This window comes from Python bivittatus, unplaced genomic scaffold (assembly GCF_059951505.1).
Source record: "Python bivittatus isolate LINGU-HERP-01145 unplaced genomic scaffold, Pbiv_v1 ctg000560_np1212, whole genome shotgun sequence".
Taxonomy (NCBI): Eukaryota; Metazoa; Chordata; class Lepidosauria; order Squamata; family Pythonidae; genus Python; species Python bivittatus.
Window position 1 is genome coordinate 9,670,269 of NW_028277083.1, and position 26,716 is coordinate 9,696,984.

Genomic DNA, 26,716 nt, shown 5'->3' on the forward strand with positions numbered 1-26,716 from the left:
TCCAGTTGCAGGGCTGAGTTCATTTTTATATAAACTTTCATCATGCTTGGGGAAAAGATCTGTCTGTATGCTTACAGTTGGCTTAATTTTCTGGTCCTTCTCCCATGTTTTTTCCTGTTTTGAATTGCAGTCCTTCAAAAGATAATCCAACTCACTGTCCTTGATCTGGTTCCTATGTCTTTGAATTAGAGATGGATTATCCTCTATTATGTATGTTAATGGACACTTCTCCCCCCTCCCCCAAGACCACATTCCCCACAACCCAAGTTCAAAAATATTATCTCCAGATCAAAAGTCTGAAAATGTTTCCCCAAAGGGCATTAGAAGGAAAGATGGGATCACTCTCAGCAGCATAGCTGTGTTTACTATGGACCACAGTTCTGTTAATAGTAGCAGCTAACAGAGAGACCTAGCAGCCAACAAAACATGCTATCGGATGTACAAGAGTAACTAATCACAATCACAGAAACAAAACAGCAACTGAGAAGGGGGAAGGAAAAAGTCAACAACTCAAGTGTCACAACAGATGTCTCCCAGCACACCTTTGACAGCAAAATCATCTTCTACACATCTCTGTGATGTCTTTGTGGCTGTGAAAACAAAACTAAAGGGGAGCATTTCAGTTACCATAGATTTTAATTCTTTTACAAAGTGCGAGTCTAGATACTGTAAATGGGATAGAACCACCTCCTGATAGGAAGAAGCCTTCAACTTTCAACCTCACTTGGGTGAGAAGCGCCTGGTCACTTCCAGACCAGAATGGGCAGAAGATAAAACCATGTCCCCATCTTCACCACCAAATTCAGGAGCAAAGATGGTAAGTAGTGTAGAAGGGGAGTCTGACCACAAGCACAGACCTTATCTTAGAATTTGAAAAGTGACAGATAAAGCAGTAACGTGTAATAGAGGTTCATAGGGTTTCCAATCATCTCGGAATGGATAGAGCAATGTCTCTGATCATTTATGGTAAGTACATTTTTTCTCCTCTTTCCCAGGAACAAAGAATCCAATCTACAGTAGATACCTGGGTGTAAAAGATACACTGATCCTTAGGAGAAAAGTCCGGCACATGCTATTCATAGGTGATGGCTGCTGAGAACGCTTCTGAAGAGGAAGTACATTTAGAAGAATCCTAGCTAAAAGTTTAAAGAGAGGGCTTATCAGGAGTGACCAGTTCTTTATTCCCTTTTTAGAAAGATGTTATGGGGAGATGGGAAGCTAATATTTTGAGATAAAATGTCTCTCTTAAAATATGTCATTGTAGCTCTTCTGTAGTCAATCCTGCAGCCACCACCAAGCGTCCGTGAAAGCTCTTCTTGACTCACCAGATCCCCCAGACAATACATTCCAATAGATACTCCACTTGATCTTAGCCAACAGGCTGAAAGAGTATTGCTGTTAATGAAATTGCTCATAAAAGAAAGGAAGATGGAGAACCCAATGGCTCTTATATGTGCTGCTCTACTTCTAAGTTACTATCTGAAACCAGTTGGGTTGCAGATAAAGTCTCAACCCCAGCAATGGAAGATGCCCTGCTTGGCAACCTCCAGGTACTGGTTACTGCTGTAAGCCCCAGTTCTGGAAACCAAAGCCTTGCATGTTAGAAAAGGCACTAGTATTGGTCTGTGTGACAAACACAAATCAGCTACAGAAACTGAGAAAGAAAAGCTGTGGGAGGACATGCATGCAGGAAGTTTGTGGATTGAGGGGAACAAGACCGTGCCATGGTTAGGGGACAATGAAGATAAAGCGCAGACCTGCATAGATGGTTTTTGCATTTGGGAAGAGATCTTTCAGAGTTCCTCAAGTTTGTCATCTGCTGAAATACTCCAGCAATAGGTCTGTTCAGGTGATAAAATGATCCTGCCTGCTGATCCAAGTCTTGTCTCCCACTCCATTCTGATCACAAAATATACTCTGATGAAGATGAGCCCATTCTCTGTTCTCTATTTGAAGTCAGAAGGAGGCGAACACCAGTCTGAGTGTCCTTAATGCCAGCCTATTGCTGTTTACTTGATCAGAGTTTCTGGGCCATCTTCCTTGAAAATCAACTCTGCCGCTAAAGTGGATGACACCTATAATGATAAGAATCTGGTGTGGATCCCTGAGTGGTAATTAAAATATTACTGTGTCCTCCCCTTCACGTGTAATCTGAAACTGAACGCTGCAGTCTGGATTACAATATGTAGCTGAAGCTGCAACACATACAGAATCTTCTGCAGGAGTGAGACCTCTGTTTGGTTCTTATGGAGACCTGTCTCCCTATTCTTCTTTTCAATTAAAACAACTGCAAGAGAAGCCCTAGGGAAGCACTGAAAGTGGCTGTTTACGCTCCAACTTACACAGCAATTTTAGAAAGAAACAATCCACAGGATGGCTATGTGATCTTGAATTGCTCTGAGTCTGCTGCGAGGAGGCCTAATCGTGGTAAACTACTGCAGCAAACCAAGAATGGACCTCAGGGCATAGGTGAAAGGCACAGGATGAAATTGTTTTACTAAAACATAAGGTCAGATCTCTTCAGTGCCCGGGCTGAGAAACGCGTTCAGATCATACGGACAATGTCTTTCACTTCATTGAGGAAAGATGGGAAATAATTGAAAGAAATATTAGGTGGTTTTACATCCATGGTTAAAGCTCATCATCGCACAGCTAGTTCTGAGTACCTGTCCCTGAAGTCTTTGAGGGAAACTTCAGTGCCCCATAGCAGCATTCAATGAACTCAGATCAACCATATCAATGGAACCAAAATGGAATAATAGAGAAGAGGTAGATTTTAATATGCTAGGAATCATTGCAATTTATTATTGTCAGTTCTCAGACAGCAGCTCATACTTCTCTCTGATGTGAATTCGAAGGTCTCTCAGACTACACAACTCATTACATCTTTAAGGGCTCTGAGATACCAACCTTCTATAATGCACGCCTCCTACAAATGAGTTCAAAATGTTTTGTACTCTCTTACAGCAAGGAGCAACCCTACTGGGGTCTTTGGGGTTAGTCTGGAGTTTGTTTCTATTTCTGGAACAAGTAAAAATAATAATAATAATTTGGGGAGCTAGAACTTGTGTTCCTAAAAGGGAAGCATTAATGTCCTGCCTTTGTGAAATTTTACTCATTTAAGAACTTAGACTTAGCCCACAGTCCAAGAGATTAGGAAGGGTCTGTTTGGTGTTCTTCCAGAAGCATTTATGCAATTCTGTGAGTAGATCAGGATGTGGTCCCCTCTTCCTTAGAGATTCTGTGCCACTTATCATGAGAATGAACAAGAAATACCAAATCAAAAGGCATTGCGGCTGCTGTTGGTGACTGTACCCTCTTCATTGTAGTCATCCAAAGAGACCTTCTTCTTGGCCTTGGTATCCTTGCACCCTCTCGAGGTTGAGGATGGGGAATGAATGTTACCTCCTTGTGCTTTGTGCTGGGTCTTTGCTAAGTTCTTTTCCGCTTCCCCTGGGACAGGGGAACGACCACCATGAGAATCAGAGTGGGGTCTACATGAGTTGCTGTAATGGCCCCTGTTCAGTGCTACTCTTGCTTATATGAAAGATGAAAACCTGGCTGGTCTGGTAGATGCTTCCATTATAATGTTCAGTTCCCCACCTGGAGATAGAAAAGGGTGTCATCGCTCCCCAACACTGAACTAAGTCTGTAACAGAAGGCAGAATGAAATGAAGTAATTCCTAATCAAAGCAACCCTACAGTTGATTCCCAATAATTGTTTCTGTGTGTACTTTCCAAAACCCATGGAGAAGTAGAGAGAAGGGGAAGATACATCAGGGAAAGGAATCACGAGGTCTTACAGTGAAGCGCGGCTCTTAAAAAACATCACCTACAAGAAACCAACCAGCCCTACCACTGACCCAACTTGGATCATTCTAAGAATGGAAGTGTTAATGAGATGAAAGGTTGATTCAGTCTTCCTATCAAGAAGAGGTTTTTATCCCAGAGATAAAGTCTGATCTCTTAATTTTGGAGAGAGAAAGGACTTCAGCCTCCCACAGAATTTGAACATCCACAATATTCTGCTTTACAAAATAGCCAGGATGGAATTAAGAAAAAGAGAACCGTTTGTTCAAGGAATTATGGGCAATTTTCTACTTCTCCAAGTACAATGAAACTGAAACAGATAACAGGACATAATTTATGAGATTGCCACAGCCCTTTCCCTCTCCAAGAAAACCTCTGAGCCCATTCCCGGCAGAATCATGGTGGCTTTTCTTTCAAGAACACACCCCTTCCCTCTCTTCTACAATATTCTGACTGAAAAATATATATATATATATATATATAATTACATATTGCTTCTTTATCCCTAACCAGCTTTTCTCTTTGCTGATCAAAAATTTAATTTCATCACCCCCAAAGGCTCCTGGATTTCACCCTCACTTATTGAGGTCATAATAACCAGGTCTTGATGTCTCTTTGGTAAAATAAAACACACACACACACACATACACACACACACACATACAAAAGCAACACACTGCCCAATATGCTTCTGGCCCATAATGTCTGGCACGAAAGTGTCTGTTCAGAAGGAAGCATTGGTGATGAGCTTTCTGCTCACTGGAAGTTGGATGGTCCTTGTTTCTCTCCTTCTATTCTCCCTCCTCTCATACAGTTGTAGCTGGGCCGTATCGAAACAAGAGAGGGGAAGTGTCTTTGATTCGGACATAGAATCTCCCGTCAGGCCAGGTCTTTTGGAGTGAGAGGGGCAGGAAATGGTTTGGAAGCCATTGTTCCACATCATCTGATACAAACACCAATCCAAAGTGGCTCAATTGTTCTTCACTGTAGCAAAAAGCATTGGGACTTCCCAGGACTTTCCGCGAGACCTCGTTCGTCTCCTGGACCACCAGCTTCACCACGTCTTCTGCTGACATCTTGTTAGTGAGGTGCAGCTGTGCAAAAAGAAAGGTAAGTGAGACAAAAAGGAAGGACACACAAGGATGAGGATATTCCCCAAGAAGCTGCCTTTCCCTGGATTATACATGTATCAAATGAGAACCTCATTTTCCCCTCCTAAATAGTCTCCTTTTGCAAAGGAGCAGCCAACAGTGTCTAAGGTATTGTCCCAGACTTGATCAAGAATTGTCCTACTCAAGTGGCGCGAGACTGAAAACCCTTTGGACAAAGGTGCAGGGCAATTGAGAATGAGTTGGAGGATACAATCACCATTCATTTGGGCTCTGAAAACCACTCTGGTTTTCCACTTATGTATTTCATTTATTTGTCCGCCAAATGGCTTCCACGAAACTGGATAAAAAACCGTTTTTTATATAACAGAATATATAACAGAAATTTAGGGATTCAGAAGAGCTCAAAGGGTATGTGATCGTATGTGATCTGCTACACTACTGCTGTTAGAAACAAATGTCCTTTTCTTTTTTAAAATTTAGATAATATTTTCTTAATTTTTTGAAGGCTCTCAGCCTAGAGAGATGGTGTATAAAATACTTGGCAGACATCAATGGTTTAAAATCTTCCTTCCAAAGATCTCATTCCCCATTCCTGTCCCTAAACCTCTACGGGTCAATTGAGTTGGTCTGGGAAAGCCAATCCTGTTTTAATCAATCTCATTCCCCCATAAAATCAAAAGATAATCTCCCAATTGTTATGGTTTCCTATTCCTTATTTCTATTCTCTTCTAGTGAAGTCATCTCTAAGTCATGAACCTACAAGAGAATATAATAGAGATAAGGAATATGGTAGAAGCTAGAATTACATCAAAAGCATCATTTTGGCGATGACGTCCCAACGCACATGACATTTGCTCCCCTTGGGGATGCCTATATATCTACCTATATGAAACAAATTTATTTGTGGAGATAAGGCAAAATAACATATGTCTCCCCAGTAGGCTGAAATCTTCACAATCACCAAAGTCCATAGGAAAACTTTGTGTTGATTATCACATATTCCTAATCAAAAGAGGTATTATACCATGGCTATCGGTCCATCATTTGAACCAATACATTACTCCCGTGCAGGGGAGATTAACCATTTTATTTTACCTTCATCTTAACAAACTTCAGTCAGACCCTGTGGCTACCATGGGAAAGTCTGATGCATGGTGTCAGTTTCTGTGACCAGCCTAGCCTGGTTGAAAATCTGACTCCAGCTTATACGTTGTGAAACTCTTGGTTGAAGCACCAAAACAGAGATTAAGGAAGTCACAACCCATAACCAAATTCACAAAATTACAAATTATATTAAAATGTTACTGGGAATCTCAAGAACTGAACTTGACTGATCAGGAAGCAGTGATCATTTTCTTAAAGAGAAAATACGAAGAATTTTCAGCATGGGAATAGTTCATGAGATGTTATCTTAGCAAAACCAGGCCATGATTCTTCTTTGACAGTAAGCTGATTCTACTGATAGACAGCCTCTATGGAGAGATTTCTTTTTTACTGTGGTGGATGTGTATCTAATAATTATGCAACATAGCCCTCGTTTCTCCACAATTCATTCCTGGGCTGTATTGTCTTCAGAGCAGGGGTCAGATCCAAAATCTGCCAAAAAGATGTCCATTCTTACAATGTAGATTCTTGGCTTCTCTCTCTAATACGTTCTGAAAAGCAGAAACTGAAGTGCACGGAACTACATCTAGATGTATTCTCAGACCATATCGTGAAACTACGAGAATTCTGTTCTTTCTGGCTTACTGATATTATGTTTGCCTGTCCTGGGGAGGAGACCCAAAGCTAAAAGGAACAGTAAGAGTGATAGGAATGCTCCGATATTTTCTCGCAAGCATTTCCTTCGTTCTCAATATTGCACCATTATGCTGATAAGGCAGAACCAGGAATTTAAGGGTACCTTAACACTTGTTTCTTTGGAAAGCCCCGTTTCATATTGAGCGCACACACGTAAGATGAAAGAACCTGGCAGTCTGCTCCGGTTTGCTACGTGTCCCAGCTCGGATGTCTCCTGGAAGGTGTGAGTCCACTCTACTGAACGTGTCCGAAATACAGCCCCAGAACTCTCTGTGTGCCAGCCAGGGCTGGATCTGAAAGCAGAACCTGTCCCAGATTGCACAGGGCCACAGTGGCCTGCAGTCCTGCTCTCTGTCGGTGAGCTGTCAACGGAGCCAGGGCAAGACTTCCTCGCTCCATGGCAGAAGGGCTTGGGGAAATCCAAACTGCTGGTCCGGACACAGTAGGCCTGCCTTTTCTCCGTGATGCGCAGCAATTCTATTTGCCGGCTAGGAAGCACAAAGTCACTGTCGTATTGCTCTGGGGGAGGCTGAGACTCCTTAGGAGGAATTGGGGGTGTCTTGAGCTCATGACTCTGCAGGACATCAGGGGCACTCTCCCTCAAAGGACGGGGATTTCTTCTCCTACAGCATTCTGGCCCTGAAGAAGAGTAAACGAGGTCAAGTTCTCGGGGGCTCTGGGCACTGCTGGAGTCATAATCGCTATCTGTAGCTAAGAAGACTTCTGAGGAGCCCTCCTCATCAGAGATTCCATGTGAATCTGCAAGAAGAAGATACAAAGGTTACTTCAGCTTCCTTGCCATTTTAAAGTATCTCCCAAGTACTTTGAGAAGATATGAAAAGAAAAATCTAGGCATAGAGGATGAGACATCTGCAATATGTACTAGCAATCACCCTTGGGCAGAAGTAACTTGGGTTCAGAATGCAAGAGTCATAAAACCACCAGGAGAACTGGACCTCTTATTCTCTAGTTGAGTGTTTCTCAACCTTGGCAGCTTTAAGATGTGTGGACTTCAACCTCTAGAATTCTTAAAGTTGCCAAGGTTGAGACACACTACTCTAACTGGTTCTTAAAACTATCAAACCATCCAAGAGAAATCTTCCCACTCCTCCCCCCACTTTTTTTTTTTGATTCCAAGAAAAAGCTCCTTTCTCAAATGTAGGTTTCGAAAATACTTCATAATAAGCATCTCCAAGGAGTATGAGACTCCTTTAACCCAACAATAGACCCCTTTCCTAAGTTAGCTAGTTAGCTTTGCTCACTCCCCTAATCTTTTTCTGCATGTTGCTTCTTCCTGACTTCCAATTTTCATTGTTTTGTACTCTTGTTTAGCCAGAACTTCCAAGGAGATTCAGTCCTATGGACTCTCCCCTCCACATCTGTAGCCAAGAAAAACTTACAGATGAAGTTCTAAAGAATCTAAAAGAATTTCATTTCCTCTTAGTGCCCACTGCAGATTTGCTCAAGGACAATCTTGAGTGATCAGTGATTCAGTCACCTGGAAGGAAAAGGCAAATCCCTGATCTGTTGTATGCGCCAGTGAAGACCCTCTTTTTTCTTTTACTCCAAAAGAGAGAATATTTGCATTCTACTTCTTCTAGCTACTCTCTGTATCATTTTTTTCTCATTTTCAAACAAGTTAGCCATGCAGTCTATAGCAATGTGTGGTCCAAACATATAATTCTTGCTACTCATAATTTGCAGTGGCCTCTTTCTCCATTGTGTATCCCTCCTCATCTTGTTACCTTCTAATTGCTTTCTTTGGAAACACTCACTAATTCAGTCTGAAGGTTATCACCATGCAACTTGCCAAACATTTCATTAAAAAATATACTTGACAATTTTTTGCCAATTGTCCATTGCTTGTCCTTCATTTCTATGCTTCAGTCTTGGTCATGGTGCACCATGACTTAAAGATCCTTGACAAGTATTTCTCAAAGAGTTTTGCTCATTTTTTTTTTTTGGTACTTCAAGTTATTCTTGACTCTTGACAATCTGCATGATTAGATCCATGCAAACATGGATGTGTAGCCTTTGTGTAGTTTACATTTGTCGTAATATCTCCTGGAAATTACCTTGTCAAGTGATGTAACACTATAAATATCCCATGATTCCTTCTTCAGCAAAATGAACCTGAAGATCACATCTACAACATTCTGGATTTAATCCAAATACTGGAGTTCTGATGGGCCTAATTTTTGTTCATAAGCACATTTTATTTATTTTTATGAAACATCTGAAGAGCATATGAACAGCATATGAAGAATCAAGACAAAGAAACAAACAGGATAAAAGAATAATATACAAATGAATAAACTAGATTTACAAATGTCATGGAAGTTTTAGTTTATCAGTATATTATTGAATATATTGTATCAGTTGTGTTAAGCTCTAAACAAAGCAGGAATATCAATAACTATGATCTAAAATGGTATAGATCACCGAGTGAGATTATAAGCTACAATAAATTCTATCCATATTACTGAAAGTTGGTTCTGATTTGAAAATCCTGTAAAATTGAAATGTAGACTCCAAGTATAGAAGAACCCAAATTTTGGATGGGGTACTGGTACCTACAGCATGATTACCAGTCTGTAGTTTCCAACTCTGATATGTACCGAACCCGCCTTATTTATTTATTAGTTCAATTTATATAGCCACTCATCTTGAATTAATGTCTCTAGGTATCCTGCTTAATTCTAATCCTTTCCCGTTCCTTTCCAACCGTATTTGCCTCAAGCCTGTTTTTATCTCATGTAATCTATCACAGGCTCCTGTTTTTCTGAACAAGGTAGGTGTGCAGTAAGGCTTATAATCTACCTGCCATTACTAAGAAGTATTGGGCAACAGGCTCGAGATCATTTCTGAGATGGAAAGTGGATTCCAACAGTCTTTCAAGTTGTAGAGCCAAGATATCTGCAAGGGTTCATTATGGTAAAGGAGTTGTCTTATGAAAACATTGGGGGGTGGTAGAGATAGTTTGGTCTCGATAACAGGATTAGTGGCAGAACTTCCATCTTTACATTCTGTGTGAGGAGAAGCAATGGAAACTACTTTGACAGAAAAGTACAGAACAGAAACGTCTAAGGGAAGCATCAGCCAATGCAGTTGTTGTGTTTCAAAATGGTGAACATCTTTTAAAGAATTGCAATTCAAAAATCTACTAGTTTGCTATCGTTTAAAAGCACAGATACATCAACTACAGGTAATTATCTGTATCAGTGTTTCTCAACCTTGGCAGCTTGAAGATGTGTGGACTTCAACTCCCAGAATTCCTTGGCCAGCATTCTGGGAGTTGAAGTCCACACATCTTCAAGCTGCCAAGGTTGAGAAATGCTGATATTAGTAATGGGGTGGGAGATTACCTGTATTATGTTCTATGTTGCTTCTCCCCTCTATAGATCCAGGACATGAAAAGTTAGTGCTAGTTTTCCATTCTAAGTATATAAGAATGCTGGATCAAGCCAAGACCCATTTTAGTCATAGAATCATAGGATTGGAAGGGATCTTGAAGGTCTTCAGGTCCAACCCCTGTCCAAAGCAGGAATTTTCAGACCATCCCAGACAAATGGCTGTCCAACCTTTGAAAATCACCTGTGATGGAGCACTGACGACTCCTGGAGGGAGGCTGTTCCACTACCTAACAGCTCTCACAGTCGGGAAATTCCTCCTTATTTCAAGTTTGGACCTCTAAAGCTTCTACCCACTTGGAAGTGCCTACCACTTGTCTCTCAAAGTAGCCAACCAGATGTTACTGGGATGCCTGCATACAGGAGACAGAGACCTACTCCTTTCCCACTGTTCTTTCCTTGCAACTACTATTTGGAGTCATGCTGCCCCCAACCCAGAGGTAGCACTGAGTCTCCAAGATCCTCCAGCCCTGGATAGACCTGCCCTTTTTGAATGCCTTCTATCTCTTTTGAAGGCCACCTCCATTGGTAGCTATCCTCATGCCATGCAGTAATTAACTGCACAAATTAATTATGGGTTATGTATTGAAGTATTGTCTTTTGTCTCCTTCCAGGCTGCTTCAATGGATGATCCCAGGTCCTCTTGTTGTGAGAAACAGAGAAAACCATCTCCCATCCACTTTCCCTATGTCATATCTGATTTGATATATCTCAGTCCTACTGTAACCAGGCATATTTCATTGCCATTATACATCTGAAACTCCATTAAGTTACACATTATATTTAGCCATATACATTAATGATTTTTAAAGTGCACCATTATATATCTACAACAAAGCAGTCTTTGAATAAGTTAGACATTTGTTTTGAATGCATAAACTGATCCATTGATCATTACTGGCTTACAGTTCCCTTTTCTGATGTACTGAGTTGCAAACTCAGATTTGCTGCTATTTAACTTACGGAAATATATCCTTAATGAGCCAAACTGTTGGGAAAGTTAATTCTTACGTGATGTCATTGCAAAACACATTGGAGTGAAAAGAGATAAAAGACGGATCAGTGCAGACTGACATGAGGCCCTAGCAAATTCAGCAGTACAAGTAGTCCTCACTTACTGACCACTCGTTCAGCAACCATTCAAAGTTATGATGGCACTGAAAAAGGACACTTACGACTTACATGATCACAATCTGGGCACTTGGCAACCAGCATGCATGTATGATGGTCACAGCATCCTGCAGTCATTGATCACCATTTATGACCTTCCCTGCCATATTCCTACAAGCAAAGTCAATGGGGAAGCCGGCAGGAAGTCGCAAGTCGTGGTCATGTGACATCACACTCAATGACCCATGGTGATTTACTTAACAACTGCAGCCAGAACTGACATCATGAATTGGCAGTCAGATGATGTTTCACTTAATGACTGCGATGCTTAGCAATGGAGTTGCCAGTCCCAATTGTGGTTGGTATGTGAGGGCTACTTGTATAAAAATTGAATGAATGAATGGATATCCTCCACATCACCAACTGCATTTTGTACATGTCTACCTTAGTTACCAAATTCATTCACTTTCTGAGTTTGCAAATACAGTGAAGCACATGGGCTGGATTCCCACAACATCTAGGAAACTTGCAGACAAACACGGATACACCCCAAAGGTAAAACTAATCAAGCTTATAAAAATACAATTGCTGGGTCTTTAACTGATCTAGTATTACACGAACACAGCAATACTACAGAGCAATAGCAATCCAAGGTTTTGGAAGGGATTTTGCTTAGTCATTTCTGGAGATCTTCAATACTAAATCTGTTTTTGTGTGCAAAGTATGTGGTCTCTGACTCTTTCCCAAGATCTAAAGAAAGAGCAGATGTAGCCAGAGAGAGAGAGAGAGAGAGAGAGAGGGAGGGAGGGAGGGAGGGAGGGAGGGAGGGAGGGGGACTATAGTACAATAAAAAGGGAATAACTGTGATGGATAAAGGAAATACCTTTATTCACCTTATTGGCTACCTTGGCTATCTCAGAAGCTAAGCAGGGTCCATTAGTACTTGAATCCTGGCAATCCCAGGTCTATCGTTCCAGGCTGGGCAAAAACATCCAGAGGAAAGCAAAAGCCACTCATTCCAACCACGGATCCCTGGAGTCAGCCTTGAGTAGTAATAGGGAACTATTACTTTTTTCAAGAAAAAGAGAAGTTTAGAACTATGAAGCAAGTGCTTCCCTGCTGTGATGCCTGTGGCTCTCCTTGCCTGGCTACCAAGAAAAACTGGATGAGTAGGTAACTATGCTGTAATGGTCTATGAGAATAACTTTGGGAGACAGGAGGAAGAGATGCAGCCCAGGCACCGTCATGCAAAAGATATCTCACACCACAGAAGGAAAGGGGGCACGGGAAAGGTCTCAGAGAGGACCCTCCCTAGATTCTGGAAAGTAAAAGCAAAGGAGGGGAGGAATACTTTCAGTCATGCAAGACTGATGTTAGCCCTTCGAGGCACTACAGACAAGAAGCACCAACCATGAGTACTAACACTACCTTTATTGCAAGGTTACAGGAACAGGATCTTGCAAGTCTGAAAGCACTTCTCCCCTCCCTTACTTTTACTTCCCATAAAACTAGGCAGGGTCCCTTCTGAGACACTTTTTCCACTCCTCTCCCACCTTCAGACTTAGATTTTGTTTATCAGACCATTTTCTAGGCTGCGGCTTTCCTCCTGTCTCCCACGGTTATTCTCACAGACCATTACGTACACTCCAAGAGAGAGACTGACTGATGTCTTCCACTGAATAGAAGGAAGATGATTCCTATGCTCGTTGTTGCTTTGTTGGTACCAAACATGAAAAGCTAAATACCAAATACGTTGGTTTACCAGGCCTGTGTAAGCATTGGAATACGCCATGAAAGTCTCCGAGAGGTTCAAACAGTGGGTAGGAAGGTAAGAAAGTAACATGGCAAAAATGGCAATAGAGATCCTGCAAGCGGAATATCCAATTTTAGGGCAGAAGACACCTACTAGACATGGGATCTGATCGATAGCCATAGAAGGTCTCCTGTAAAAATAGCATAAACACTCACCAGAGTTGAGCTTACGGCTCATTTCAGGAGATGGGGTTGGTGATGGAAGGAAGTCTAAGTGAGAAGAGGTTGACTGAGTTTTCTCCTTTTGTGCCATGCCAGAGTCTTTGATGAACCATACAAGTGGGAGGCCACAAGATGGTTGCTTGTACCGGGCATGTTGCAACGCGTCCATCATCCAACGCATTTCTCGCCAAATCTCCTCCATTTGCTGTCCAAGAGAAAGGAACCAAAAGAATCAGTCGTGTATTTCGCGGACCTGCAAGGCCACGCTTCTGTCATACCTTGCCTATTACAAGTTTCTGGCAGAAGCCACAATGGTGTCAAAAGGCACCATCACCCAAAAGCCAAAGCAGAAGTTGCAGGGCATCAAACACTCTATAAAAGGAATTTGTAGCATGTGATGAAGCCAAACCATATATGCATGCTGATAACAAGAGCAAAATTACATCAGTGATCAGATTCCATAAACGCAACTATGACTTACCACTCAGCAAGTGGCTAAATAAGTATCTGCCCCACATTTTTGGTCCTTGTTCCATACCTGCATATAATCCTGAACTTGCTGGTGCCGCTGCTTGGCAGTAGTTAGTTCTGAGTCTGAGAAGGCCTCCCTGAGGCTCTGTTGAGAGAGGAGCGATTCTAGCTCCAAAAATGCAGATACTTGGCAATACTGGCTAATAAACTCATGGTCATAAGTGAAGAAATGAACTAGAAAACAAAGAGGAAGAAGGACATCAGAGGTCATGAAGAAAAGCATCCAAGAAGCAGAAGCTGATTCTTGCATTTGTTCAAAGAACAACAATCCTATGATGAGGCTTTTGATCCCTATTTTAAGAGGCATTTGCTGATGGGAGAAGTATTTATTGGTCATCTCAAAACTTCAGCATCTATAGCCTTGTACATTCATTATTCTTTTTTTCCCAGAACTTGTTTCTTGATTCAACAAACTACACGTCGTCATACAAAATATGTAGGGCATGCTCCAAAGCCAGAAAACATCAATCTGAGTCAACTGTAAGAATTTGACTGCGATGTACTATATTGAATTTTGCAGCATAACGTGGGATGGCATGGGAAAATGCCTTTTTTCTAGGGAAGGGGAGAGGAAATGACCTCACATAGGAAAAAGGACAGCAAAGAATAGTATGATGGAATCTTGAAGGATTACTACTTAACTGGATATATTTTTGACTGAATACCTGAAAAATAGAAGTGTGCTGGTTCCCATAGGTTCAAAATCAGGTGAGAAATGTGGGAATGTGTAATAATTCAAAACAATGACTGAAGCAGCACACGATGCATTCTAAATGCATGCATGCTACAGTTATGACAGTCTTTATAGCTACACACATGGACATCTTTCTGACACCATCCCAATTCATAGTGTATGGAGAACACTGCAACGCAATAAATATTATCCTATACAGGCACAGCGTTAGTGTTTTGGATGCTTATTTAGGGTTCCCCTCTTAGTTGTTCTTGAAATTGGAAAGATAAAATATTGGGAGGGTAGGGGAAAATAAATTCTAATGCAGGAAATTGTCTCGGGAGTTGAATGGAAGTTCTGCCTTTCTGCTACACCTTCCATCTTTCTTTCTCTCCACCCACTTCTGATGAGCATCCATGAATGTAACTTTTGAAATTAGCCTGAGGAGTGGACGTTGCCCACTCGCTGAAGGGGAACATCCTTTTTAATCCCCTTTAAAAATATTCGGGCTCAAGGGCGAAGGATCATAATTTCTGTGAAGGAACAAGAACATAAAACGACAAGGAAAGAAGTCTTCCTGTGCAAGGTTCCTCACCTAGCTCGAAGATCTGGAGAGGAAGGGTGAGAAAGCCAGACCGAGGGGTGTAAGGGTTGTTCTGGCCAGGGGCAGTACACACATCATCTGAAGGGGGAAGAAGCAGAAGAAAGGAGACCTGTCCTCCAAAGTCCAGAACTTCCTGACTGTACAGGCGGAAATCTTTGGCCTGAAGAATTCAAACATGGAAAAGCAATGTTTTATTGGTGTGGTGAAGTCACTAATAGCTTTACATTGTCTTTGTCCAAGCTCCCAGCTGAAGATATATTAATTCTACAGAGAAACAGAGAGTGGATTTCTCAGAGTCGCGCCCACAACTGCAATCACCATATTTATTTTATTCCTTATTGAATTCATATTCTCCCTCTTCTCTGAAAGTTCAAAATGGTGCACATGGTGGAACTCCCCTCCAATATCTTCCTCACAACAACTCTGTGATGCTAGGATGTTGGCCCAAACTTACCCAATAACTATATGGCCAAGTGGGGACCTGAATCTGAATCTCCTGAGTCCATGTTTGATCCATTAATCAACAGTGGTTGAGGAAAGAGGCTTAGAGGCATGATACACCATAAAGTTCTTCTTTACATAAAAATCTAGCTTGTAGAAGGAAGGGCGTTGGAATCAGACGGCTTTGCTCCATTGAATTCCCATGTACATGGCAACTGCCAAAATCAATATTGTTGAATCCACTCTTTGGGGGTTAGAGGGTTATATTGAGATGGCTTATAGTGACTGGAATGTCTTGGAAAGATCTTTTGAACTTTCCCACTGTTACACAGACCTCTTACTAGACTCTGACAAATAATACAGAATACAAATGTACTTTACTCAATGTAGGAAGCAAAGGAACTTGAGCGTTTACATGCAAGCAGAAGCTAATATTTTGATGGCCACTTCCAGTGCTTATTCACATTCTTCCTGAATTAGTTGAAGAAGATCCAAATATTATGAACGTTTAGGGTCATTTAATATTTAAAAAATATAAAATAAAATCCCTCCAACAATAGGTTTTGTAGATTTCTATTGTTTGGGCCTGACAAGTAAACAAAGGACAGATCTGAATTAGTTAATATTTGTAAAGCCGATCTGCTTTAGAAGTAGGACTTTATCACCATTCAGGCTATCGATGTGAGTCTTAGAAGTGTAAGGAGCTGTCCAATGCCCCTCCCACCTCCCACCTCCCAGCCCCACTGCAGGGTCTCTGGTCATGTAGGTGCTTCTGAAGTTTGTTGTGAATTGAATGCTAAGGTTTGGAGAGAGGCTGTGAGCAGATCTGGCTGAATTAATGTTTTAAGTTTCCCCGAGATTGAGAATGTGCCTTATTGGCATTTCCAATCATGGGGATATAGAGATACTTCCTTGCTTGCTTATTTATTTATTTGCTTTACAACCCTCATGCAAAAATTGCAAGAAGGATGCTTACCAGTGGGTTATTGTCCCAGGACAATTTAAACTCTTTTATATGTGGGTTAATTGGATATTTTTAAATGCACCCAAATCAGGCCATTGATATCACTGCATAAACAAGATTTACTCGAGCAAGACTGGTCCCACTGTGGCTTTGGAAAAAAACTGCATCAAAACTGCAAAGATGCTCATCTTTGGTTACCTAATTGCTACTTCAAAAGAACTTCGTCAGTGGCCTAAACTTCATCTTTGCGAATTGTAAGAGTAAGATGGCACCAGTTCAGATATGCTACAAAATCCACAGTACCTCTTTCCCCCTACCCCTATAACATGGTTCCCACCTAGGATCTACCTCATGCAGTGGGATGTTGACCAGGTGCATCAACTCTCTGATTGCCCCTTGGAGCTCCTGAAGAAAAAGTTGCTGAGAAGTTTCCAGTTCTTGCTCAGTGGGAATGGGTTCTTCCATGCTGGCCAGATTCTGCAGCCATTCCCATTCCTCTCTTGAAAACGGGCAAATGGATAAATGCAGAGAAGAAATCAGTGAAGTAAATACAGTGGAACCTCGGTTTACGAACTTAATTCATTCCGTGACTCTGGTCGCACCCTGAATTGGTCGCAACCCGAAGGAAATTTCCCCATAAGGTTCAATGTAATTACCGTTAATCCGTTCTGGCGTGGAGGACAGGGAGGCGGCTATTGCTTGGAGGGAGAGTCCCCCTCCCTACGACCACGTGTCAGGGGCAGAAAATGGCCGCAGACCACATGTCAGGGGCAGAAAAATGGCTGCGGACCACGTGTCAGGGGCGGAAAATGGCCGCGGACCACGTGTCAGGGGCGGAAAAATGGCTGCGGACCATGTGTCAGAGGCAGAAAATGGCCGCGGACCACGTGTCAGGGGCGGAAAAATGGCCGCGGACCACGTGTCAGGGGCGGAAAATGGCTGTGGACCACGTTGTCAGGGGTGGAAAAATGGCCGCGGACCGTGTCACGGGAGGGAAAATGGCCGCGTATCCTGTTTGTACCCCGAGGCAGAGTTTGCAAACCGAGGTACATTTTTGCAGCCGGAGCTGGTCGTAACCCGAAAAGTTCGTTAACAGAGGCGTTCGTAACCCGAGGTACCACTGTACCTCAATATCTAACCGTAGACAATTTGATACAAATGACTGGCTTTCTAGCATAGGTATTTTCATACTTTAGACTGCAGGCTACCCTTTTGCTTAACTAGTGCAACTGATATTCTATTCCATTAATTGTATATTTCACACTGCATACGCAGTTCATGACATGGCTATATCTGGTTTTAACTTTTCCAGTCTGATCTGCAGGCAAACTGTCCATTCAGTTGCATAACTTTGTCTTGGGCCTCTCTCCTCCATTTGCATTTCTTTGTCAAGAGATGAACCTGCAAAAAATCTCAGCTCACCCTAATCTCTTAACAGGTGTAGAACTGTTGTATAATAACCATTATAATTTGTAATGGTTGCCAGTAAAGATTAGGTCTCATTCAAAAGCCCTACCTAGATATGTTTGGATTGCTCCGTATTTTCACATGACATAAGATGTTGGGTAATTGTTCAGGCACCAATACTCGGATCTGGTCAACTGCACTGCAGAGCTTCAGGTAACCCAGATAAAGACCAGGGAGAAGAGCTTGGCTGCTTCTCTGGTGGTAAGCCAACTTGTCCTAAAAGGAAATAAGAAATGGCCATTGAGATGGCACCTTTTCTCCCCAGTCAATCTTGCTGAAAAAAATTCCATGAAATCCAAGAAAGAAAGGGAAAAAAAATAACAGGAAGGTTGAGGTTACTATCAGCTGCTTTAAGAGAGCCTACTCCAGAGTTGAAAGACTGGTGGTTAAATAAGAAGAAGGTCAACCAGTTTGTGTGGCTTGAATTAAAAGTTCAGCTGAACTATTTTGTCTGCAGTTTCCAGGTCCAATCAGCCTCCAAAGTCCTCAGAGACAGCCTGGTAAGGCTGGGAGGCACCGGGAACATTACAGAGGAGAGTGTTGCTGTGAGGAACAGCCAGACTGGTGCTACAAGCTGGAGGAACAGAGACAGTGTTGAACCAGTCCTTTAGCAGCTAGGCCTTTGCTAATCCTAGCAACAGATTTGAATAAACACTTTCATCAGCCCCCTGTACAGGTGCTCGAGTGCCTCTTGTTGTTGGAGACACTTAGCCCAGCAAAAGGAAGTGGAAGGAGAGAGAAACATCCAGAGGGGTCAGGAAGAGAAGGAATTGCTAGGCACTCATAGAAGGAATTCTTGGCTAAGACCTGCTCAAAGCATGGGGAAAACAACTGTGACCGGAAGCAGAGACAGCAAATGTCTCAACAATAATTAACTGAATCCCCAGTGGAAACGTCGACAACTGGAAACCCATTCTTTCGTTTCTGCAGAGTGCCACATGCCATAAGTAGAAAGTAAGCAATAAAGAACATAATGCTACAGGCCACAATGCTGTCTTAACTACCGTATTTTTCCGACTATAAGACGATACTTTTTTCTAAAATCCTTACCCTAAAAACTGAAGGGCGTCTTATTCAAGGAAGTCAGCCGAGAATTGCGCGGTTGCAAAACTGCCCATACTTTGTTTCTGCAGAGAGGCTTCCACCTATTGCTAGCCTCCAATCACGAGTGAAATAGCTTGTCTCCCAAACAGACTTCCTCCAATCACGAGCCTGATGTAACTGACATCAGCTGATGCTGAACAAACCAATTGGAGGAAGTCTGTTTGCAGAGACAAGCTATCTGCAGTTTCACTCGTGCTTGAATGTAATCAGTTATGCAAAAGAGCCTGGAAATAGAGCTGCAGAGAGATGGTTTGGACCTCCTCCCACCAAATGTATCAGGTAAATGTTAACTAATTACTAAATAAAAATGTGTTCTGCACTATCTTTAAAATATTGATTTCTTAATTTTGGGTTGGAAAATGGGGGTCGTCTTGTACATGGGGGCATCTTATTGTTGGAAAAATACGGTAAATTGGCAGGCGCTCTGTTTCCCGCCTAAAGAGAGCTTAATAGGAGCCAAATTTCAAAAGGGCTTAGCCCCTAAATGTACTTTTAATGTCAGGATTTTGTCCGGAACAAAGAATCGTATCTAAATATAAGACGGTTGAATTCTATCAGGCCACTGGTCTTTTCTAATTGGACTGAAAGCATCTTACCAAAACCCAAGCTCGAGGTCTTCTCTAGCTCACCTAGCAGAGATCGCACACCTGGCGATACTCAGGACTGAAGCTGTGACTTTCTCTGTGTAAATCATTTGTCCTGCCATTAAAGAGTGACTTTCTCTCAATAATTCCTTATCTTCTATACTAAGAAACCACAATCAGTTACCTGCATAGTCATGAGCAGGACATCCAGAGCTGTTGGTTCTTCTGGGGAAGAGACTGACTTGCGACTTGTCTGCAACTTTGAGAGAGGGACCCAGCGAACACTTTCAAAGGTTTGGTTGGTCTTCACTTCTTTTAGGGTTACAACCAAAATGTTGCCTTGCTTGTCTTTGATGGGTTCAAAAAAGACCTGTCCCAGGTCTTGGATTCCTAGCAGACCCTAGATAGCAACCAAGAGAAGTAACAGCCTCAGGTGGCATATCTACTACAGGTATGCAGTCAGGAAATGCAGTTGGGCATTTAATTATCTAAGTGGAAATTCCCTTTTCTTTTGTAAGAAAATAACACAATTTTTTACTATTTATTGCACGGATTAATTGTTAGACCCTTAAGATAATAATTATGTCAATAATTATGCCCAATCGGGCAAAGGTGTTACCAGACTTCCTTTGCAAAGGATGGTGTGGGATTTAAACTTATTTGAATAATTATTCATACCTTAAGGTTTATAGAATCTCACATCCACTTCCTGGGTAACTCAAGCACAAAGATTTTTGATCCATCTAGCTGAAAGGATCTCTGGCCTTAATACTCACAGTTAAGGCCATCACAGGAGGAACTTCTCAGCAGATGTTTGTGTGAATTATGTACTGGAGGGGTGGTGTCCTAAAATCCTTGGAACTGTTATATCTGGAAGATGCCATTTTTACCTGCATCTGTGAAATGGCCAGCAGCATCTTGAAGCGTGTTTGGAGAACACAGGAACAGGAAGACTGGGACACGGTAACACACTGACGCAGCCATAAAATTTCATCCCACATACAGGACACCTACAGCAAGCAGAGCAATAGGTTTGCACAAGTCATGCTAAGATTCCCAGGCTCTTCCCCCATTGGAGCTCTATCATCAACCAAGATCAGCTCTTTCGAACATCTCCTCTCTCATTTTTCTGCAAAAAAAGTAGCTTTTCAAAAAGTCATATAAATAGGAAGATTTAAATGGGCCTATTTCAGTGAACTACGCTTTACTTTACATCTTCAGATTAAGAGTGCTCTTCCACCACAAAAGTCTTCAAGAACGGCAAATTAAAACATCCTAAAACAGTCATCTTCTGTACAAAGATGATTGTACGGCATTATATCCGGTTAACAGCCTTAATTATTGTATGGAGCTACTTTAGGTGAACAGTGCCTAAGGCAAGGGTGAGGGTGATGATATTTCACGTCTCCAGATGTTAATTTAAGCAGGAAAGTCTGGTTCCAAACCCAGATAGGTCTAAACACAGAGTCTTCCACATCTTCATTGTGAAGCTTTGCCATAAAGGACTTACTGATCATAGCACACATTCTAAAACCACTAAAAAAAGGGTGTCACCTTGGTGAACCAGAGGAAGTCCTGCATAAGTAAGCAGGAATAGGTGTCATCTATCTCTACCACGGGGATCTGGTCTTCGGGGGTCACCAAGATATTGTCATCCTTGTAGAATATGGAGGCTAGATACAGGCCCCTGGAAAGAGAGACAATGTTTTGAGAAGGGCTCTCTCACTGTGGGTAACGGAGGGACATCTTCCCCCATCCCAACCCCTTCTTCCTGGAGTGTCTGGGAAATACTAAAGTCAAGGACTCAATAGAAAATTCAACAGCCATGGGAGCAGGTGCACAGATGCTATGCCCAGGGGACCCACCCCTCTTCTTACCTTTTCAGTGTCTTTAAAAACTTGCTGCCAGGATGGAAGAGATATTTTAGACTTTTGGAGACTGAGTGTTTTCTGCTCTGGGGTTGATTCTTACAGGGCTCTGAAAATCATGGAGAACATGCAGAAGCTATTAGATATACAACTGCTATTGCTTTTTTCCCTTTCTTCTTTAATTCTGGCTATACAAAACGTGCAGGGCCTGGAGGAACCTGGAGAGGCTTAAAGCAAGTCAGCATAAGACACACACATATGAAGTATTTCAAGTGACCCCAGTAAAGATCTTTTGGTGGATTCAGAGTAGCTGACTATTTCTCTTTAGCTATAGAAATGGCTAGTGAGTTAAAACCAAGATCTGAAATTTATTTATATTTATCTGTATTAGTCCCTGCCCATTTCACCCAAGGAGCGACTCGGGTGGTTTACAACAAAACAAGAATAAGTACTAATTAAAATATAGTAAAAACCATGTACATAAATAAATTCCAAGGAATGGATAGTAAATGATGGAGTGTCTTCAGGGTGCCAGCCACCCCAAGGGTTGGTTACCCCTCCTCACGCCCCAGGTCTTCACCCTTTTCTGGAAAACCAGGAGAATGGAGGTCCACCTCACCTCTGGGGGGAGAATGTTCCATAGGGCGGAACATCCATTCCTTGTTGCTCTCTCTGCTATGGTCCTCTGCCTTCCTATTGAATAAACTCTGCACTTTCTATCCGGTAATGATTTCTTAGCACCTTCTCACTTTGATCTTTTTTTTGTTACTTTCTTTTCGGCTCTTCTAAAGTCTATTTCTTCCATGCATCCATTCTGCAGAAATCTTATTTTTCAGCTTAGTTTGTTCCCCCCCTCTGCCACTTATGGACCTCTTTCCATTTTCTAACATTATTCCTACAGCTAACTCTTCTTCTTCAAAGAGGAACATTTGTGAGCTAACAGACAAGTGACAACCAGTTTTCAGCACATTACTTATGTGTCTAAGATAAGAATGGTAACGAACAATTTTAAACGATGTATATTACTTTAATTGTACACTACACTTCTTATTGCATTCATCTTAATAACCCTGTGAGGGATATCATAATTATTCTAATTTAAAGCAGCAGAAAATTAAAAGATGTGGAAACTTGGTCCCACTCATTCCAAGTGAAAGTCAGAGGAAAGAATGAAAAACAGTAGCTGGATCTGCACTTTTTAGATGTAATCTATTCTGTCTATTTGGCCAAGCTGTTCTGGATGTTGCACCAGTAAGTCATTAAGGCTTGATTCCCAAGAAGTCATCCTGTTGGCTGGAATCATCAGTTTCCCACTATTCTTGTATTTTATTCTTCTCCTTTTGCAAGGAATCCTTTAACAACCGTGAGAGCTGTGCCTGGGTGAAACGTTAAGCATGCCTGGAAAATGCCACAAGCTGTCAGGAGGGCTCACCAATAAAAGTGCTTTTTCATGCCCACTGCTCTGCTACCTGAACACGTTGCAAACAATTGCTACATGTAGTTTTGTCCCCTACACAGCACCTCTGGAAAGGATCAACTAGAAAGCACCCCATAAACAAACCTACAATAAGCCATACAAAGGTTCTCTGACTGGTTGCATCTGGAAGTAGTCTGCAGATATGCCCCACTAGGTAGACCAGACCAGAAAGTCAACTCTGCAGGAAAATTAGAACTACTTTTATTGAGACTGGCTATAATCACAGAATCTAGCAAGCTTCATTGTGCTTTACCTCCACTTCTCAGTGAATCAGAGAGGCTACCGACTATTATCTTGTTTTCCAGGGCTTAAAGAATGTTTCGGCCCCCCTTTGCCAAGGTAGCAGTTCCTGCATATTTAAATCAAGGTCATTTCCTTTACTCTCTACAGCAGATGACATATTATATTTAAAACAGTGTTTCCCAACCTTGTCAACTTCTAAATATTTGGGCTTCAACTCCCAGAATTCTCAGCAACGGCCAAATGGCTGGGGAATTTGGGGAGCAGAAGTCTACAGATCTGAAAGTGGCCAAGGAGGGGGAATCCACTGGCTTAAACCAACCAACAAAAGCTGGGTGGGAGAGGAGCCAAGGATGTATGTTCAATGATAAACTGTGTTTATAGTTTATATCATTCAAACATGTACATTTTGGCAAGTCCCTAAGGACTGTCCTAATCGTTTCCCCTTAAACTGAGTTCTTGTTTTCCCAATGTAGTGTTTTGGCTCTGATCAAAATGTATTTATTGCAGACTCAGGTACAGACTGTTGAAAGAAAAAAAGGCTTCTACGTGGTAGGAACTAGAGCATCTCAGTTTCTAAACTCAGTTTGGAAGCTGGAGTTTTTGCCCCAATTGATTTGATGGTTGTTCTTATTCTTCCTCCATCAACTCATTTCCTCCCCCAGCTTTTTCCTCCCTCTGCTACTTCCTACATGGTTACCCCAAAACACCCCTGATGTTTACAAGTAGCCCAGGGAGAATAATAATATAAACCTTAGGAGCTGAATTTAATGACATTAAAAGTTATTTGTTTGGATTGGCATTGGCCAGCCATGTTCAGCATTGCATACCAAAGCTTGTTGCAGCTTCCAACGCAGGCTTCCAGTCAATACTTTCCTCCACCAAATCCCCAAAGTGCCTTTAGACGTGCGACAGGACTCACCGTGACACACACAGTGTTGGTGCACCATCTTCACCTGATTGAGGAGGTGGTCCAGAGCTTCAGCTTGTCCTCTCTGACGCGGAGCCCTTCCATCATATTCTCTCCAGTCTGACGTGGGAATGAGATGGAGATGAAGAGATTAGTGGCAAAAAAGATGGCTTATGGGTCCCTTTAAATGAATCACAAGGCCTTTTCGGACCTGATAGGTATTTTTCCTGAAGGGTAAAAACCCCCAAAGCATGGTAAATGGCATTTCATTTCTAAGATCCTGAACTGAATGTATTACTCTTGAACCAGGCTTTTGGTCTGCAGATTAGATCCATGACTAGGTCAAATCCTTCCTTAAACTAGATTATATCAGCAGGAGCACTGACATTTTTTGTGGGTTTCATTCTGAAGGTTTGGGGTTGCGGGGGGCAGAAAAACAAGCAAATATAGAAAGGGAGCCAGTAGATGGGCTCATACCTTCAAAAACCTTCAGTCAATCCAGGCTGTCCCCAGATGTATTTGATTACATCACCCATGTCATCAGGAGGAAACCAGGTTAGAAAAGGACACAGTAGCGTAAAACAATAAAATTCAGTTCCATGTTTCAGGTTAGTGTTAAAAGGATCTTGGCTTTGAATGATGGAAGATGCTACTATAGATTGTATGTGTGGTATGACTAAGACTTCATAACAGTATTGGTTTAAATAAATCCAAACTCTGCTCTGAGATTCCCACTTTCTGTAGCACAGAAAACCAGATAAACTATGATTATGATTGATCATGTGCCATCAAGTTGTTTTTGACTCCTAGCGACAACACAGATTTTCTCCGTGACAATCTGTTCTTAACCTGGTCTTTCAGATCTTCCAACGGTGCACTCATTGCTATAGATCAAGCATACCAGTGAAGAAATATCCAGTATATTTGCTATTTTATAAATGGCTATAATTCAAGGAGCTACAGGAAGTAGTACAGATTCCTTAAACCCTGGAATCAAGCTTCCGGGCTTCTGAGTGTTTCTTCATGTGCACAAACCAAAATTCTGACAATTTTTTCAAAATAAATTGTGGAATTCTTAAGATCCTAATTCTTACCTTTTGCATGTTTCTTGCATATCCTAGCCCTGGGAACACAGAAATACCATCTAACCCTGTGTTTCATCCTAATTCATAGGCAAGAGGTGCAACTCTCCTTGGGCAATACAGACACAATAACCCAAGAGTAGTAACCAGTGGTGGGAATTATTTGCAAGGGCGATGCCATCAGTAGAAATGACAAATCACTGTAACAAACAAGGTTGTATCTCTTGTGGTTTGTTTCACTGTTTTCAGAGCCTCGTTCCTTCTTCTGGGCTTCACCTGGACAGAAGGTTCTTCCAACCAATGGAGAAAGGCAACCTCCCTTAGACAAGTAAACATATAGGACTTCTTTCTTGTGCTTCTTAGCTATGAGGTGGCACAGCTACTGAACAGCACAAGCAAATGTGTGAGGAGCAGCTCTTTACATTAGCTTTACATTAATTGGTTTACACACTCCTCTGTGCTACAGTTTTCCATGGAAAGTTCAGCTCCATTAATTTTGGCTAAGCCGAGTGCTATTTCTAGGTGTTTTAAAAATACCCAAGGAGGCGCCTTGCATTTTTATGTGGCAGAAGTTGGGTTCTTTTGTTTTTAATTTAGGGGAGATTTAAAATAAAAGTGAAAGCAAGCAATAATTCATTTGCTAATCTTGGCTGTGTTCAGCAGTTGCCTACAATAATAAGTGAGCCAAATCTGAAGGGCCCAATCCATCAGACACATTTATTGCAAATTCAAAATGTGGTTTTAGTGCAGTCTTCTTAAATCATTGCCCTTTGACCCTGCAAGTAGTTATCTGACAACCACCAGAGATAGACAGCGGACTCATGTTTGAAGAGCATACATGGGAAAATGGCTTAAAGCTAAGTGCAACAGTCCACACATAAGCAGCAGCTTTTATGTATCTCAAACCTGGTTAACTATGCATCCAGACTTTATTCTGAGTTATTATTCTATGGTTTTGATCATGGATCCTTCCTGAACAGGCTATTGCGATACTGTGGTCTCCATATAGTCCACAGAAGCTTACTATGACATGAGCTTAACATCTGAAGGACTCTTAACACTTTCTATTTATCTCTATATGAAACGCTATTCTGTGTAATCTCCGTTAAAAGAGTATTAAGGCACATGATGCTTCCTCATCTTCATACTCACTTGAGGGAATGGCATAGGGTGGCACTGAAGTTTGTGGAGGTCCCCAGCCCTTCATGTTGTAGGCAGATACCTGGACATAGTAAGCTGTACCCTGTGAGGAAAGGGGAAGGAATAAAGAAGCTAAGCCTGGAGGAGAGCTTAAAGCTCAACAACTATGCAATATACAACATATTTTCCATTATCCCTTCCCATTATATAGTAAGTTGCTGTCTTCCATCATGATCAACAGTGATCCAACTAACTCTTGTGGAAGTAGTGGACAATCACCATCTTAGAGCGTTTTTGTTGAACCCGTTCAATCTGTCCCTTCTGTTAAGCAACTGTTAAGCTGTTGGGAGCCATCCGGAGTTGTTTAAGATGGGCGGCCATACAAATCTTTTAAATAAAATAAATACATTAATAA

At 41.8% G+C, this 26,716-nt stretch overlaps 1 protein-coding gene across 5 annotated transcripts in view; it reads right to left on the reverse strand.

The window, feature by feature from the left end:
* Positions 1–344: 344 nt before the first annotated feature.
* Positions 345–26,716, reverse strand: part of LOC103059330 (ankyrin repeat and fibronectin type-III domain-containing protein 1-like) — a 316,418-nt gene continuing 290,046 nt past the window's right edge. For all 5 annotated transcript variants that reach the window (XM_088148165.1, XM_088148163.1, XM_088148164.1 and 2 more), the window contains 13 exons: positions 26,314–26,404; positions 24,092–24,199; positions 21,462–21,561; positions 21,139–21,271; positions 20,475–20,594; positions 19,769–19,984; positions 17,946–18,112; positions 16,778–16,928; positions 15,016–15,184; positions 13,755–13,921; positions 13,211–13,421; positions 6,826–7,481; positions 345–4,904 (listed from right to left, as the gene is read on the reverse strand). In XM_088148165.1, coding sequence (XP_088004291.1) covers positions 4,617–4,904; positions 6,826–7,481; positions 13,211–13,421; positions 13,755–13,921; positions 15,016–15,184; positions 16,778–16,928; positions 17,946–18,112; positions 19,769–19,984; positions 20,475–20,594; positions 21,139–21,271; positions 21,462–21,561; positions 24,092–24,199; positions 26,314–26,404 — 2,577 coding nt within the window. In that variant the 3' untranslated portion in view covers positions 345–4,616. The remainder of the gene's footprint in view (positions 4,905–6,825; positions 7,482–13,210; positions 13,422–13,754; positions 13,922–15,015; positions 15,185–16,777; positions 16,929–17,945; positions 18,113–19,768; positions 19,985–20,474; positions 20,595–21,138; positions 21,272–21,461; positions 21,562–24,091; positions 24,200–26,313; positions 26,405–26,716) is intronic.